This window comes from Cricetulus griseus, chromosome 4, assembly GCF_003668045.3.
Source record: "Cricetulus griseus strain 17A/GY chromosome 4, alternate assembly CriGri-PICRH-1.0, whole genome shotgun sequence".
NCBI lineage: Eukaryota > Metazoa > Chordata > Mammalia > Rodentia > Cricetidae > Cricetulus > Cricetulus griseus.
The window spans coordinates 156,476,776-156,493,756 of record NC_048597.1 but is presented as its reverse complement, the minus strand read 5'-3'; the positions used below and the strand labels follow the sequence as shown (position 1 = coordinate 156,493,756).

General features: G+C 45.0%; 2 protein-coding genes across 7 annotated transcripts in view; both read left to right on the top strand.

The window, feature by feature from the left end:
* Kmt2a (lysine methyltransferase 2A) overlaps positions 1-13,046 on the top strand; it is an 84,283-nt gene extending 71,237 nt beyond the window's left edge. For 5 of the 6 annotated variants that reach the window (XM_035443626.1, XM_027411979.2, XM_027411980.2 and 2 more), the window contains 7 exons: positions 174-344; positions 2,612-2,686; positions 4,802-4,976; positions 5,130-5,237; positions 6,443-6,526; positions 7,148-7,277; positions 8,138-13,046. In XM_035443626.1, coding sequence (XP_035299517.1) covers positions 174-344; positions 2,612-2,686; positions 4,802-4,976; positions 5,130-5,237; positions 6,443-6,526; positions 7,148-7,277; positions 8,138-8,413 — 1,019 coding nt within the window. In that variant the 3' untranslated portion in view covers positions 8,414-13,046. Of the gene's footprint in view, positions 1-173; positions 345-2,611; positions 2,687-4,801; positions 4,977-5,129; positions 5,238-6,442; positions 6,527-7,147; positions 7,278-7,922; positions 8,058-8,137 lie in introns of those variants that run through there. The other variant, XM_035443625.1, reaches the window with a different exon arrangement.
* Positions 13,047-13,098: 52 nt separating this feature from the next.
* On the top strand, positions 13,099-16,948 carry Ttc36 (tetratricopeptide repeat domain 36). The gene is made up of 3 exons (XM_027411993.2): positions 13,099-13,656; positions 14,501-14,689; positions 16,616-16,948. The coding sequence occupies exons 1-3, from the start codon at positions 13,548-13,550 to the stop codon at positions 16,876-16,878; spliced, it is 561 nt and encodes a 186-aa protein (XP_027267794.1). The 5' UTR covers positions 13,099-13,547; the 3' UTR covers positions 16,879-16,948.
* Positions 16,949-16,981: the final 33 nt, after the last annotated feature.

Genomic DNA, 16,981 nt, shown 5'->3' with positions numbered 1-16,981 from the left:
ATACTCTAAATGGGAGAGAAACCCCTGAAGTCCTAAGGAATTAAGCAGTGATGTAAAGCCCTAGAGGGGTCATGACCACAGGTTGAGAACCACTCGTGTAGATCATTCTGCACATTCTGCACCAATGTCCATTGGCTTAAGCAAATACTTTGGCCCTTGTTGTCCCTTCCTAGAACCTAAAGCAATGGAAGAAGAAGAGAGCAACTTCAGCTCTCCCCTGATGCTTTGGCTCCAGCAGGAACAAAAGAGGAAGGAAAGCATTACTGAGAAAAAGCCCAAGAAAGGCCTTGTTTTTGAAATTTCAAGCGATGATGGCTTTCAGATCTGTGCGGAAAGTATTGAAGGTGAGTGGCTTAAGTTAGGTCCGCCTTCCATCAGGGCCCCTGTTGTAGTTGCTTCTCTGTGCAAAGGACGCTTGTCTTGTTGAAGAAGTAGGTGTCATCCCTGAGAAGCACTAAGTGCTGCAGGCTGTGTGTCACACACCTAGCAGAGATAAGCTACTCTCTCCAGCTTATCCCCGCAGTGCTGCCCCTCCTCCTGGTGTGCTCCCACGCATGTTCCACAGTGTTCCTTCCAGCTCTGTTTTTTCTGTCTCCTGAAGCAGAGAAGCCCTGCATGCAAATGTTATGGTCCAGTCTCACTCATTTAGCCATGAGCTCTTTAGTAAAGGCTGGAATTTTACTTTCTTGTTCATCCTTAGCTTGTTAGCTGTTCATTAGCTGCTGGAGAACTAATGGCAGCTTGTGGGGCTATAAGTATGTTGAAAGGAATGAAAGATCACTTGGGTCAGTTAGGGCGACCCAAAACCCAAGAGAATGACTAGAGCAACAGATCACTTAAGGGGAAATGGAGTTTTGGTTAGCTGAAGAGGAATGCAGGGAGCTTTCCAAAACAAAGAGAATGTAACGAAGTTAGAAAAACTTCGGTTTGGGGGCTGGAGAGATGGCTCAGAGGTTAAGCCTCTTCCAGAGGTTAAGCCAACTACTCTTCCAGGAGTCCTGAGTTCAATTCCCAGCAACCACATGGTAGCTCACAACCATCTGTTATGAGATCTGGTGCCCTCTTCTGGTGGGCAGATATACATGGAAGCAGAATGTTGTATACATAATAAATAAAATCTTAAAAAAAAAAAAAGAAAACTTCAGTTTTGAGTAGTTTTACATGAGAAAATCACTTTGAACAGTGAAAGGTGAATTGGGCACAGGTTTGAGAGAGAACGCATAGTGACAAACCATGACATGTTTGAAAATTTTGAGTGGAATAAAAGAAATTCAGGAAGCTCAGTGTAGCAGTTCTTTACACGACAGACTGAAACCCAGTCTGGTGCAATTTAGCAGGACCTGTTTCAAAATAAAATAAACAAATAAAGAACGGCTGGGGTACAGATCAGTTGTTAAATGTTAGTCTAGCATGTGCAGAGCCTTAGGTTTGATCCCCAACATGTGGTGGGGGGCATTGAGTTAGAAATACTTGGAGGCGCAGATTTTTGTTTTGTTTGGTCTTTTGAGACAGGGTTTCTCTGTGTAGCTTTGGAGCCTATCCTGGAATTCACTCTGTAGACCAGGCTGGCCTCAAACTCAGAGATGTGACTGCCTCTGCCTCCCAAGTGCTGGGATTAAAGGTGTGAGCCACTACCACCCAGCGAGCACAAAATTATTAATACGTATATTGCAATAGTAGAAATGTCAGATAATAAAGACCACATGGGAAAAGAAAGGAATGAAAGATGGACAGACTTGGTGGCTATTTCAGTATGAGGGGCAGAAAGAGAAGAATCAGAGATCCTCAGACCAGGATGACACAGTGTGCACCTCTACTCCAGTTACTGACCAGGACATGGCAGCTGCTGTGAAGCCTTAGGCAGAGATTACTTGAACCCAGGAGTTCAATCAAGACCTAGGCTCTACAGTAAGACTGTTTCAATAAATAAAGTCTGAGTCCTAAAAGTGCAATAATAAACATGTGCGTGTATGAAAATGTAACAAGGCTAAGTGTGAGCTAGGCCTGGTGGAGCATACCTGTAATCCCAGCAGCACTCTGGAAGAACCAAGAAGATTGCCACACTTCAAGGCTAGTTTGGGCGACCCAGTGAATTCCAAACTGGTCTACAGTATGAAACTGTCTATTACAAAGGAAAGAAAATGGGATCATAACAAATCCTGTACTTTTGTATATTAACTTTTGTTGTTCAGACAGGATCTCACTATTCACTGGCCTGAATCTCACTTTGTAGAGCACGGTGACCTCAGACTCATAGAGATCCACCGACTCCAGAAAGGACAGATTAAAGGCAGACACCACCACATCCAGCCCTGTTTGCTTTTTTAAAATTAATTTAAGGTCAGGTGTGGTGATGCTTCAGTGATGTGGGTACTATGGGGATTCAGAAGGTTTGAGTATCCTCTGGCCCGAAGTAAAGGGAAGAAACAGTGCAAACAGTGTGTTCCTGGCTGCTTCCCACAGACTGAATTGAGACTTGGAGAAAAATAACAAATCACTGACATCAGATGCACTGGGATTCTCCACATCAGTGGCCATGCATACTGCTTGGCAGTACGACATGTCAGCACAAATTCTTTCCTGCCTATAGTTTTCTTATATTTCCTTTCAGATGCCTGGAAGTCACTGACAGATAAAGTCCAGGAAGCCCGATCAAATGCTCGTCTGAAGCAGCTCTCATTTGCAGGTAACAACTGTTATTTTTCTACAGAATCCAAATATTCTGGCCACGGAGTTGAATCCAAATATATGTGTGTGTATGTATGTATGTATGTATGTATGTATGTATGTATGTATATGTGTATATATATGTATATATATAAAAAAATAAAATAATAGGCAGCTTTAGGGGTGTGAGTCATACACCATCCAGTCTACCCATTTAACTTTAAATTCAGTGATTTTTCAATGTATTCACAGTTGTACGTTACTATCTTATGACCTAATTCCCAGTCCTAACTCTGGCACCTAGGGACTTGCTTTCTTTCTCTATGGGTTTGCCTACTGAATATTTTATAGACGTGAAATCCTAATCTATAAATGTCTTTCACTGAGTACATTTCAAGGTTCCTTTCTACACTGTGGTGTGTTGCCCAGTGACTCTGCTCAGCTCTCGTGAGGCTTCAGTCCTACCCCTAGCTCCACCTCAGCAGGGTTTCATTTCTGAGTGCTCCACAAATACTAACTTTGTGTTTGTTGGAATTGTATACGATCCTAGTACAAGCACAATCTTGAAATGGTGCTCTTATCCACAATCAACACCTTTATTCTATGTCTAATAATAATACCAGAGTGTGTTATACTACTGGGAATTGAATATAGGACATCACACATACTAGGCAAGTACTCCGCACAGCCATATTCCCAGACCCTAAGAAGTAGTATTTTAGTTGAAATATCACATAATAAAAATGTGTAGAACAATAGCTGTTTGCTACTGCCTTGTTTATTTTCTTTAAAAATACTTAGCTAGGCAGTGGTGGCTCATGACTTTAATCCCAACACTTGGAAGGCAGAGGCAGGTGGATCTCTGTGAGTTCAAAGCCAGCCTGGTCTACAAAGGAAGTTCCAGGACAGCCAGGGCTGTTACACAGAGAAACCCTGTCTATAAAACAAAAATTCTTTCAGCCATCCATGCCAGCAGATTTATAGAAATGTTTTCATAAAATAAAGAGAAAATTTGAAAGCTTTTACCATCATGGGCCTGAGGAAAACAAAACAGCTATAAAGTGTATAACTCCCACGTTCACTGTAAGAGCGGGGTGGGGGTATGTGGGCGGGATGTGCTATGTGTCTAAAATGTTAACATTCCTTTCAAAATTGGTGAATTTGAGCTAACAGAACCAGGTGCTCTGTTACCTATAAACAAAAAAAAAAGAGACAGGATTTGGAGTTATAGAGTACAAAACTCAAATCCCAGTACACCAACTGTGTAACCTGGGGAGTGTTAAATTCTCTGACATCAAGTTAGTTTTTGCTGTCTTTAAAATAAAGCTTTTAATGGGGTGGGGGTGCCACTCGAGTGACAGAGTACTTATCTAGTATTTACAAACATGGCTCTGGCAGGCCTTGCCCTGCTCCCCCATTCCCTCTGCCTTGCTAAAAGCCATTAAATTACATTCCTAAAGCAACTCCCAAGGTCCATTCCCTTATTTGGTCAATCCCTCCTCCAGAGACTGACTTACCAAGGTTCAGCTACCACAGTATTGAAGTCCAGCAATCAAAAGCCCCATATTTGGCTGTTCTAATTAAATGTCCATTTAAAATTAAACACCTCATCCTAACACAGGTTTCCTCTTTTACCCTTACAAACTGCCATTTGTCTATGGGCCACATCTGTCTCTATGCAGAGGCCTATGTCGCTGCCCCCCCCATAACAAATATCCCTTCCCCCATCCCTTGTTCCTTTACCCCTTCTGCCTCATCCTCTGTCTCTTGTCTTATTCCCCTCTGGGGCAAATAAATCATCTTTGTGCTGAGAACTTGGTGTTGAGCAGAAATTGGTCCCTTCATTTACCAAAGAAAAAGCTGGTGATTCCTACATTGGGTGGCCATTAAGAGCATGAAATGAAATGTAACATGCCACCTCTATACATGTAGTACATAGAAAAGCAATTTATGGTAAACATTCTAGAGTAGGCATTGTCTCAGTAACATTCTAATGCTAATTTCTAAATAATCATTAATATCACATGTCCTTGGGTAGCCTCTAGCTATTACTCTCTAGTGCTACCATTTGTTAATATTACGAAGCTTTCTGTTAGCTACACCACTCACCACCCTGGTACCTTTCATTCTATAGGTGTGAATGGTTTGAGGATGCTCGGGATTCTCCATGATGCGGTTGTGTTCCTGATTGAGCAGCTGTCTGGTGCCAAGCACTGTCGGAATTACAAATTCCGTTTCCACAAACCAGAAGAGGCCAATGAACCCCCCTTGAACCCTCATGGCTCAGCCAGGGCTGAGGTCCACCTGAGGCAAGTTCCATTTTGTTTTATGAGCATTTGAAGTCTTGGCTTTGCTATCTGAGGACAGTTCTTGTCCCACTAAGTTTTTAAGATCTTTGGTACTAGTGGCACCATCTTCACTCCTTTGTTCTCTAAAAACAAACCATAATCTTTTGACTCCAGGAAGTCAGCATTTGACATGTTTAACTTCCTGGCTTCTAAACATCGACAGCCTCCTGAATACAACCCTAACGACGAGGAAGAGGAAGAGGTACAGCTGAAGTCTGCTCGGTAAGTCATGTGGCCAGTCACCTGACACCTAGACTCCTGCAGCTCTTGGTTGAACAGGAGTTTAATGTAATACACATTAGACTGCTGCTGTTTCTTGTGGGCTGTAGAGTAAACAGTCGTTAATATTTAGAGATATGTTAATAGTCATTAGAAGTCCTCTCTTCAGCAGAGCTTAGTGCTGCACATCTGTAATCCGAGGAGCACTCAGGATTTAGAAGCAAAAGCATCACAGGTTTAAGGTCATCCCCAGCTATATTCTGAGCTTAAGTTGAAAGCCAGCTGAGCTACATAAGACCCTGTTTCAAAAAACAAAACAAAGAAGAACTGGAGAGATGGCTCAGAAGTTAAGAGCACTGTCTGCTCTTCCAGAGGACCTGAGTTCAATTCCCAGCAACCACATGGTGGCTCACAACCATCTGTAATGAGATCTGGTGCCCTCTTCTGGTGTGCAAGCATGCATGCAGGCAATTATATACATAATAAACAAAATCTTTAAAAAAAAAAAAAAAAAAGTTTAAAAGAAAAACAAATAAAAAACATGAAAGAAAAATATCATGTATTTACCCCAGTGCTCAGGGCACTGTCTTATAGGATGGCAGTTTCTTGTGTGGCATTTGGAAGACTGAGACATAGTTTACACTGAAGTAGAGATGGCTCAGTGGTTGGGAACACTGGTTGCTCTTCCAGAGGATCCAGGTTTAATTCCCAGCACTCCACATGACAGCTCACAACTGTTTGTAATTCAAGTTCCAGTGGTTCTGACTTTCTCACACAGATACGTAGGCCAAACACCAATGCCAATGCATATAAAAAAATTTTTAGAAAAAGAATATGAATATAAAATTTGAGTAATTATAGGATACATATTTTTTAACAATAATCTATCCCAATAACTATTCATGTGATACTAGTCACCATTGTCCCAAAGAGCTGTGTGTATCAAAATGGAGCCAGTTACCGTGGGCACATACCTATGGTTCCAGCACTCAGGAGGCTTGAGCAGGAGTGTTGCCTCAAGTTTGAGGCTAGCCCCAAAGGCCTTGTCTCAAGAAAACCCGAAATGAACTCATATGTGGTGACTTTTGGGAGGCAGAGACAAAGAACCTGAGGCAATGTTGGCTGATGCCGAGCAAGTGTGCTCACTCTGTAGGAGCCCACTCCACCCCTCAGAATACTGAATTCCTAACAGCACTCTTATCTCTTAGGAGGGCCACAAGCATGGATCTCCCAATGCCTATGCGTTTCCGGCACTTAAAAAAGACTTCCAAGGAGGCGGTTGGTGTCTACAGGTAGGGCATTGATTTTAGAATTTCAGAAAAACTAATATTTTTCCAAATAAAGTGAGCCAAATACCAGAGTGGCCTCTCTTTCCAGCCATTGAGTTTTTAATGGATTTATTGAATGTGACAGGCCATGCTGCTGCAGCTCTTGGTGCTGAACAAGAATTTAACTTCAGAATTCTGCTTCTTCTAGTGGGCTACACCGTGGAGAAATCATTAATGTTTGGTAATTTATTAGTACAGTTAATGCACACAAATGAGGTGGGACTAGAACTCCCCACCCAGGTGTCCTATCTTTACTGGGAAACTAGTAGACTTGTTTCACCCATTCACACAATTAATTGATTTGAAAATTTGCATCTTGGTGTCTGGAGAAATGGCTCAACCATTAAGAGCAGTAGCTGTTCTTTTAGAGGACCTAGGTTTGGTTTTCAGCACCCACACAGTGATTCATAACCATCTGTAACTATAGTTCTAGGGAATCCATTGTTTTCTTTTGACCTCCACTGGCAGTGGGCATTTGCATGATACACGTACATACATGTAAGCAAAATATCCATACACATAAACAAATCTTAAAAATTTGAAAGAGGAAATTTGTGTCTGGTCTTTTCTGTGTCCATGACTTAGGTCTCCCATCCACGGTCGAGGTCTTTTCTGTAAGAGAAACATCGACGCAGGTGAGATGGTGATTGAATACGCCGGCAACGTCATCCGCTCCATCCAAACTGACAAGCGCGAAAAATACTACGACAGCAAGGTTAGTACCCAGCTCCCTCCCTACGTTCTCTTTTGCTGTAGAAAGAGGCCATCAACTCTTAGCATGATCCTTGAACCCCAAAAGAAATAATAACAAGGTTTCACTTTAGAGGTGGGTTGTTGATTTGGTTGTTGGTGGTGGGGAGGGGCGTTGAGTCCACAAAAACTTTAAAAAATATTTAACGTCTCCATACTTGGTGATAATCCCCCATAAGTGTTCTGAATGCCCCTAAGAGTTAGTAAATAAAGGTGCTCTTTGGTGTTGGTCTGTGGATCCCAAGATCTAAAGCATGTGGCTGCAAAGTTTTAGGTTTTTACTATGACATGAGCAGTCATCCCCATAGTCTAGTGTCTATAATCTAGAAATTCCTCCTCCAAGCATGTTAAAAAATAGGAACTAAGGGAGAAATTGTGGAAATTTTAGCAGAAACTGGCTCCTCTAGTGACATGATTTGCAGCATAGGAAATGTTCCTAAACCTGAGCTTCAGCCAGGATGAGGATGCCATACCTGCCATCCCACTGCTTGAGCTAGAGTGGGAAGCCTCAGGTCTTGGATTCAAGGCCAGCCTAGGCTACATAGAGAAGAGAAAATCCTATCTCAAAGTCAAGATGGCTCAGGCTTGATGCCCTGAATTCTATTCTCAGAACCCATGTGGTAGAGGGGGAGACCTGACTCCTGAAAGTTGTCCTCTGACCTCTGACCTCCACCCACGTCCCATAACACTTGAAAGAAAGAGTAAGTTCAGGGCTGGGAATGTGGCTTAGTAGTAGAGTGCTTTCCTACTTAGCGTGTGTAAGACTTCGGGTTTGACTCAAAAAATTAGTAAGTAAATAAATGTCTCTTTTTCCTACATGTGTAGGGCATCGGTTGCTACATGTTCCGAATTGATGACTCGGAGGTAGTGGATGCCACCATGCATGGAAATGCTGCACGCTTCATCAATCACTCATGCGAGCCTAACTGCTACTCCCGGGTCATCAATATCGATGGGCAGAAGCACATTGTCATCTTTGCCATGCGTAAGATCTACCGAGGGGAGGAGCTCACCTACGACTATAAGTTCCCCATCGAGGATGCCAGCAACAAGCTACCTTGCAACTGTGGCGCCAAGAAATGCCGGAAGTTCCTGAACTAAAGCTGCTTATCTTCCTGTGATGGAGGACCAGGACCGAGGACCACCCAAAGCCATGCTAAAGGATTTCTCAGCAGCTAGGATCTCCAGGATTGAGTGGGCAGTTGAGGGTACTCTGGCCAAGCACCCTAGTGTCCCACATTCACATCATGTGATCTTAGTCTTGGAGAGAAGGGCCTCAAACCAAAAAACCACGGTTGGCTTTCTCCTGGGGCCTCTCTGATTGTTGTAAAACATGGGAAATGGACTCCTGGGAGATTGGCCTGGAAGGAGCATGTTGAGGGTTACTTACAGTGGGAGATGGGATCTGAGCATGTTCTCAGAGAAGTTTGTCATCCTCACCTCAGCCCTCTCCCAAGCCCTACAAGCAATGGGTCAGACAAGACCCCAGATACAGGGCTGGTGGGATATCTGGTAGTTGCCAGTCAGGCCTGGCCTGTGGCCGTCTGTTCTACAACAGAAGGTCTGGTGGTTTTCCCTACTTAAGAGTTCACTTTGGTTGGGAGACAGGTTTCCTAGCACCTCTGGTGTCAAAAGGCTGTCTTGGGGTTGTGCCAACTAACTACCAAACATTGAGCCTGTGGCTGTGAGTGGGAGTGTTACCCTGTGAGCCTTACCGCAGCCAGTGACCTTTCTTGATGATAGGAGCGGCTCCCTCTCCATCCCGTCTGTCCACTCCCTTCCCACCCTCCCATCCTTCATCTGCTGCTTTCCCATTCTTCTTTCTGGGTGGCAGGGCTTGTCTCCCTGCTCAGGGACACTCCCTATTGGGTATAGGAAGTGCCTACAGAAAGTCCCCTGAGCCTGAAAGCACTCCAGGTGGGGAAGTGGACAGGAGCCACTGGCCATAACCAGACAGAATTCAGAGAGTTCATAAAGCTCCACTGGGAGTTTTAAAGAGATCAATGTAGCAAGATTTTTTTTTTTTGAACAAGCTAAAGATGATTTCAATAGGATTTGAGTCGTGCAACAGCCAGAGTACAATAACCAGGATAAGCCGCAGCCCCTTCCTAGGACATGCTTACTTTCTTTTCCCTTTCTTAAAGACATAGGAAGATGAATTCTAAATGGTCAGTGTCCAGCTGAAAGAACACTAATCAGATTTCAAGGCCCCAGACTTGGGAACTAGACCACATGTGCTGAGGGACCTCTGCCAGCTGTGTGAGTCTGTGGCTGAGCAAATTTAATGACACTACTGCCCTGGTTACTTCGTAGGATGTGGACAAACAGCAGCAAATATTTCTTTCTTCCCCAAGATAGTGTCTTGAACCTGTTAAATTAAGTCATTGGATTTTACTCTGTTCTGTTTACAGTTTACTATTTAAGGTTTTATAAATGTAAATATATTTTGTATATTTTTCTATGCGAAGCACTTCATAGGGAGAAGCACTTATGACAAGGCTATTTTTTAAACCGTGGTATTATCCTAATTTAAAAGAAGATCGGTTTTTAATGATTTTTTATTTTCATAGGATGAAGTTAGAGAAACTATTCAGCTGTCCACACAAAGTCTGGTTTTTCCTGCCCAACTTCCCCCTGGAAGGTGTACTTTTTGTTGTTACATGTTTAGCTCGTTCGCGCCCGCTGACATAAATGTTCTCTGGGTCTGCTCTTTGCAGTAATGGAGAAGGAAGGTCACCCACTCCATTAGGCACTGCCCTCCATTGCCAAGGAAGCTCCTAGAGGCTACAGTACCTTGGCACACCAGTCTCCTGCACTGCCCCTCTCCCTCTGGCTGGGGTGGCTCCAGAGTGCCGAGCAGCGCGCTCCATTTCCCTCGCCTTTCTCTTTCAGAATTAGCAGCCATCAAGTTGGCAACCTGACAATTGCCGTCACTGTCTGCCTCATAGATCATCTCCTTTCCTTCCTCTCTGCCCGCCAAGCCCTTGTTCCTACAGAGAGCCCACTGACCACCTCGTGCCCTCTTTGGGGGCAGCCTGTTGAAACTGAAGCACAGTCTGACCACTCGCGATCAAGCAGATCTCTGCACCTGCCACAAGGTTTCAGGGTAGTGTAGTCCAAGTAGAGGGTGGGGCATCCTTTTCTCCTATGGAAGTCAGCAAAGCAATATGATGCAGCCCAGCACTCTCTGCCCAGGACTCATGGCTCTGCTGTGCCTTCCATCCTGGGCTCCCTCTTCTTCCATGACCTTAAGAACTTTGTCTGGTGGCTTTGCTGGAACATTGTCACTGTTTCCACTGTCATGTGGGAAGCCCAGCACTGTGGCCAGGATGGCAGAGACTTCCTTGTCATCGTGGAGAAGTGCCAGCAGGGGACTGGGGAAAGCAGTCTACCCAGACCTCACCTCCCGCCCTCCTTTTCTCATGAACAAGACGCAGTGGCCCAAGGGGCTCCACTAGTGTCTGATTTCCTTTCTTATTGCACTGTGTGAGGTTTTTTTGTAAATCCTTGTATTCCTATTTTTTTTAATGAGAAAAATTGAAGCTGCATTTGTTACTGAAACGATTAATGCACTGATGGGTCATGCATTCACCTTAAGAGAGACCCAAAGGCCAGTCAGAGGGTGGGGGAAACTCAGCTGACAGACCTAGTTACTGCCCTGCTAGGCCATGCTGTACTGTGAGCCCCCTCCTCATCCTCTCTCTACAACCCCAACCCCTGAGGTCAGGGGAGGAACCCACCTTTCCTCCTCCTGCCAGCTGCAGATGGTTTACCTTGCTTCCTACCCACTGTCAACCACAGAAGTGAGAAATCCCTCTTTCAGCTCAGCCTTGAGTCCATTGCCAAATTTCAGCATACCTGCCAGCAACTTGGGGGATAAGCCAGAGTTTCCCCACAAGAGGGAAAGAGGACAACAAAACAAAAGGCACAGCTGTCTCCAAAACATGTCTGACTTCATTTTGAAAGTGACCAAGAGAACCTCCGCACAGAAGTGCAGGTTGAGTGAGGACTTGCATGGTGGGTCATTCCCAAGAATTCCTCAAGGGGCAATCCACATCCCTAGGAGTGACAGCTGCAAACCTCATAGGTTCTCAGAGCCAGCTCACTTAATGGCTTTGCTGCTAGAACCTGTTGTGGCTGCATTTCCTGGTGGCCAGTGACAACTGTGTAACCAGAATAGCTGCATGGCGCTGACCCTTTGGCCAGAACTTGGTCCCTGGGCTCCTTCATTGTTATCCATGTCCAGCACAACCCCTTTCCTATTTTTAGACCAATCACAATTAAGGGGGAAGCCCTGGTACCTCTTAGATTTTCAACCCAAACTCCTTTGCCAGGACCCAGCTCACCTCTGTCAACTCTCGGCCAATCCAGTGAGCACCATGCAGCAACCTTGATTTAAAAAAAAAAAAAAAAATTTAAAAAAAATTTTAAAAAAGTTTAAAAAAAAAACCCTAAAAATTAAAAAAAATACAACACACATATAAAAAAAAACAAAAAAAATATTTTAATGAATGTATCTTTCTAAAGGACTGACGCTCAATCAAATACCTGAAAATACTAAAGGTCAGAGCCTCATCAAATGTTAACTTTTTTTGGATTTGGGATTCTTTTTCATAGAAACCAAGTTGGGTTGGTTTTTTTTTTTTTTTTTTCCTTTTTGTTTTGTTTTCAAGGAAAAGCGGGTCATTGCAAAGGGCTGGGTGTAATTTTACGTTTCCTTTCCTTCATTTTAAAGCAATACAAAGTTATTGAGCAGATAGTTTTGTGCCGAATCATGAAAAATCATGAATATCAGTCAAGTCTCACTCTGAAAACTTGCAGCCTTTTTGTTTGTTTGTTTGTTTTGGTTTTCAAATAAATATAAATATATATATATAAATAGGAACTAATATAGGAATGCACCATTGTAACAAAGCCTAGTTCAGTCCATGGCTTTTACTTCTCTTAACACTATAGATAAGGATTGTGTTGCAGTTACTAGTCGAGGCAGGAAAATGTCAGGCTCCTGGGGCCTCTGGTTCCTACACAGGAACCCCGAACCACAAAAGGATGACAGACGCCCGTCCCCAAGATCAGAGTGCAATGCAGAGATGGTGTCACCTGGGCTCTTCCTGCCTGTGAATGTTGCCAGTTGGTACCTGTACTCCTCGTTTCTCTACTTTTGGTTATGAATGTTGGGGTTACCACCTGCATTTAGGGGAAAATTGTGTTCTGTGCTTTCTGGTATCTTGTTCTGAGGTACACTAGTTCTGTCTTTCAACCAAGAAAATAGATTTGTGGTGTTTCTTTTCTTGAACTTTACCAGTCTCCTTAGCAAATACAGGTAGTTGAATAATTGTTTCAAGAGCTGAACAATGACAAGCTTCATTTCTAGATAAGACATTTCTCAGCAACTGTATCATGTAAAATGGATCTTTTGGGGGTTGTTTTGTTTTGTTTTGTTTTTTTCCCTTTTTTTCCTTGTGTTCTTCCAAGCTTCTGGTTAGAGAAAAAGTGGGGGTGGGGGAGGAAAATGTGTCTAAAGTCCATCAGTGTTAACTCCCTGAGACAGGGATGAAGGAAAGTACTTTAATAGTTCAAAAATAATAATGCTGAAAGCTCTACGAAAGACTGAATGTAAAAGTAAAAAGTGTACATAGTTGTAAAAACAAAAAAGGAGTTTTTAAACATGTTTATTTTCTATGCACTTTTTTTTATTTAAGTGATAGTTTAATTAATAAACATGTCAAGTTTATTGCTGCACTCGGGCTTAGCTTCCTTTTGGCCTTGGTGCGGGTGGGGAAGGGAGGGAGGGATTTATGAACTGGTTACTGAGTGCCTTATACCCTCTCTTCTGTAAGATTGCTCATTTGCCCGGAATGTCCTCCACTGAGCAGTGATGTGTATCCAGGACCTTAACAGGTTCTGGATGGAAGGACTTGGTTTCTATCTACTTACCTCCTCTGATAAGCAGTTAGCGGTACCTTTAGTGCGCCGCTCCACCTTAAGGCTGACACAGGGTTTGTTTGTTCTGTTAGGGCTATAGTTCAGTTGGGAAATACTGTGAAACCACCAGGCCAGGTCACTAACCCTTTCCATGGAGGCTGAGCCAAGGACTGGAAGACACCCCTTCTGACTTGGGGGCAGTCTCCAAACAGAACCACCTCCATTCACAACAAGAGCCAGCTAAAAGCTCCACCCTTTCCCCATCTTCCCTTGTTACCCTAGTTACACTGGGACTTTGGAGCAGAGCACCATGGGGACTCCAAATGATCAGGCAGTGCTGCAGGCCATCTTCAACCCCAACACCCCATTTGGAGATGTCATTGACTTGGACCTGGAAGAAGCAAAGAAAGAAGATGAAGGTAAATCTTTGACCTTCGTGTGTGCCTCTCCATAGGCTGGCAGGCACTTGAGCTTTCTTACAGGATGTGGTGGACCCTTCCTTCCACCCTTGCCGATGATGTCAGAGATTGGAACCAGAGAAGTCCTCTGAAGTTCAGTGTCTAGGGTAGGCAGGAATCACTCTGCTAAGAAAAGACCAGAGTTTGCCTCTCAGTCATTCAGCTTCCTACCACTAAAGTCTTCCTGTGATCTAAATTAACTGCTGGCTGAAGTCAAACTCTCAAAGCTTTGACTTTGATGTAAAGGATGGTGGCTCAGTTGACACACCCTGACATAACATTAGAGCTTCATTTGTTAAGCACTATTACAAGCCAGGCACCCAGCTCTTCCCCCCAAGGGAGCAGCATGGTCCATTGCTTGATGAGGATGTTTGGGACTTTGCTTCTGCAGGAGTGGAACCTGAGCCTTACTGAAGCTTCAGGCTGAAAATCTCAAGGACAGATCAGGAGTGGTTTTCAAAACCTGGGACTGCCATGGGACTGTCAGGCGGTGTGTAAAGCAAAATGAGGACAAGCCAAAGAGAAGGATTTAAATCTAAGCTCCACAACCTGGGACTGTGGTCTAGAATAAGTCACCAGCGTACAAGTTGCTGGGGTTCTCTTCACCTGTCCCTTTCTCAGGTCTCTTAGCCAGTGCTAGCTCCCAGTTTTAGTGACTTCAGCTACTCTCCATAACTGCAAGTTACCTCTGCTGTTGTCCACACCCAGTCATCTCTGATTCAGGTGTCATAATGCCTAAGCCCTAGGTGACTTCTCATGTTTTCCCTGCTGTACATGTCCCCACCTTGTTTCTTCCCTGGTGCAGATGGAGTTTTCCCTCAAGAACAGTTGGAGCAGTCCAAAGCTCTGGAGTTGCAGGGAGTGAGGGCAGCAGAAGCTGGGGACCTCCACACAGCCCTGGAGAAGTTTGGCCAAGCTATCTGCCTGCTACCTGAGAGAGCCTCTGCCTACAACAACCGGGCTCAAGCCCGGAGGCTCCAGGGGGATGTAGCAGGTGAGGGGAAGAGATCCTCCACAGAAAGAATCCCTTCCATGAAGAGCAGAGGTGAGGTGGCTGTGAGGTGAGAGCATAGGAACAGATGCTAAACGCTCTGACGCCCATGTTTTTACAAAATCCAAGACAGAGTATGGATTCTGCTGGCTTCATGAGACTATTATGAAAACCAAGAGGCTGTCTTCTGTTCATGAGTTTAAGGAACATTTAATAAGAGCCTTCTAGGCAGCAATAGGCTAGAAGCAGAGGGCATGCAGATACCACATTTATGTAGTGGTTCCTGTGGACCAGGCACTATGCACTCAACCAGGCTGTACTAACAATCCTCACGACCACCCTAAAAGGTATGTGTTGTCATTCCATTGTAAAGATGAAGAAAAGGAAGCATACATAGGTTAAATAGCTTCTCCACACTCCTCCAGCTGAGGAGCAGCTGAGCCCGGATATGAACACAGTGGTAGGGCTCCAAATCCCATGATACTGCTCCCCAAGGAGTCACCAAGCCTTGCAGAGGTATGCAGAGACCCAAGGGTGACAAACTACAAGTGTCAGACTGAGAAGGTGGTTGTCACTCAAGGATTTAGCTTGAGCAGGAAGGCAACTGGATCAAACCTGATGTATTCTAGTTACTATGACTGGAATGGGGATCTTGGGACAGAGAGGAAGGATTGGAGGCCAGGTGGACTGTAAGCTAGAGACCTGGTAGAGGACCAGGCCATAGATAGGATTAGTTGGTGGGGGTGTTCCTAGAACCTAAACTAGAGAATCTGGCCTCCATCCTAATGACAGTAGAGGTTACCCAAAGAGCTCTTTTTACAGGCTTGTCTGCCATAGGCTGTTGATGACAGCCTGCAGAGGGAAAGCGGGGAAGGTTCAGAGGTGACCCCACCTGTAGAGACTTGGATTCTAGCAGACTAGCTGTGGAGAGGGAAACTGAGCAATGCCTGGTCCCAGAGCTGCTCAGTCTACAGTCTAGCTCTACTGTGTTTCCTAAACCAGATTCACTGACGATGGAAGCTTAGCCTTCCTCCACAATGGTGCTAAGCAACACACACTAGGAGACTAGAGAACATGGATTAAAGCAGGGTCCAAAGAAAGCAGCTGGTGGACTTCACGAAAACCCTAAGCTGGCTGCCTGAGGCTCTGAGTTCTGAGATCAACCCAAGTACATTCCTCTGAGAATCACAAAAATAAAACAGGGCAGCCAGCTCTGGCTCCACAATGAAATTAGATACAGGATAATGAAGACCATAGAGATAATGAAGGAGGAAATGAGAAGAGTGTCCCTTTCATAGCCTGCATTGGAAAAGAGGAGGAAAGGTGAAAAGAGACTGACTCTATAGCAGGAAACAGTTGTGTAGCTAATTATATGTTTTTTATTTAACTTTCTTTTATGTGCATATGTGTGTGACAATATCAGATCCCCCTGGAACTGGAGTTACAGACAGTTGTGAGCTGCCATGTGGGTGCTGGGTCCTTTGGAAGAGCATTCAGTGCTCCTAACCACTGACCAATCTCTTTAACCCCTAATGATGTTTTTTGAACTCTAGGATTCAGAGTGGTCACCAAGCACACAATAGATGCTTGGCTACTTATTGACAGTGTGAGCTACAGCTATTTGGCAGTTGGCAGATTCCCTAATACAATGACCAAATCCTCTCAGCAACATTCACATTTTGAGTCCATCTGTGGTAGAACGTACTGGGAACACGGCCAGGGCAAGCCTTGGACTTTAATCTCAGCTTTGCCCTTGGGTGGCCCCCCAAGCCAGTTCTTTCATGTCGGTGTTAGGAATAACAATCCCGGCTCAAAAGTCTGCTACACGAATTTGGGTTATGAATTCCGGGAATGGGTTACTTGGAGGGTGGGCTGGGGCTCGGAGGCCCACACCTGGCTGACCCGCGCCATCTCCCCGTCGGCCCACAGGCGCCCTGGAAGACTTGGAGCGCGCAGTGACGCTGAGCGGCGGCCAGGGTCGCGCCGCCCGCCAGAGCTTCGTGCAGCGCGGACTGCTGGCGCGATTGCAAGGCCGAGACGACGACGCCCGCAGGGACTTCGAGCAGGCAGCGCGACTGGGCAGCCCGTTCGCGCGGCGCCAGCTGGTGCTGCTCAACCCGTACGCCGCGCTGTGCAACCGCATGCTGGCCGACATGATGGGGCAGCTACGCGCGCCCAGCAATGGGCACTGAGCGTGGCCGAGGGATGATGGAGAGGGGACCCCTGATCCAACCAGTACCCAATAAAACTTCGGGGACTGCCGACTGCGTCTGCTTTACGTCCGATCGCTTACCA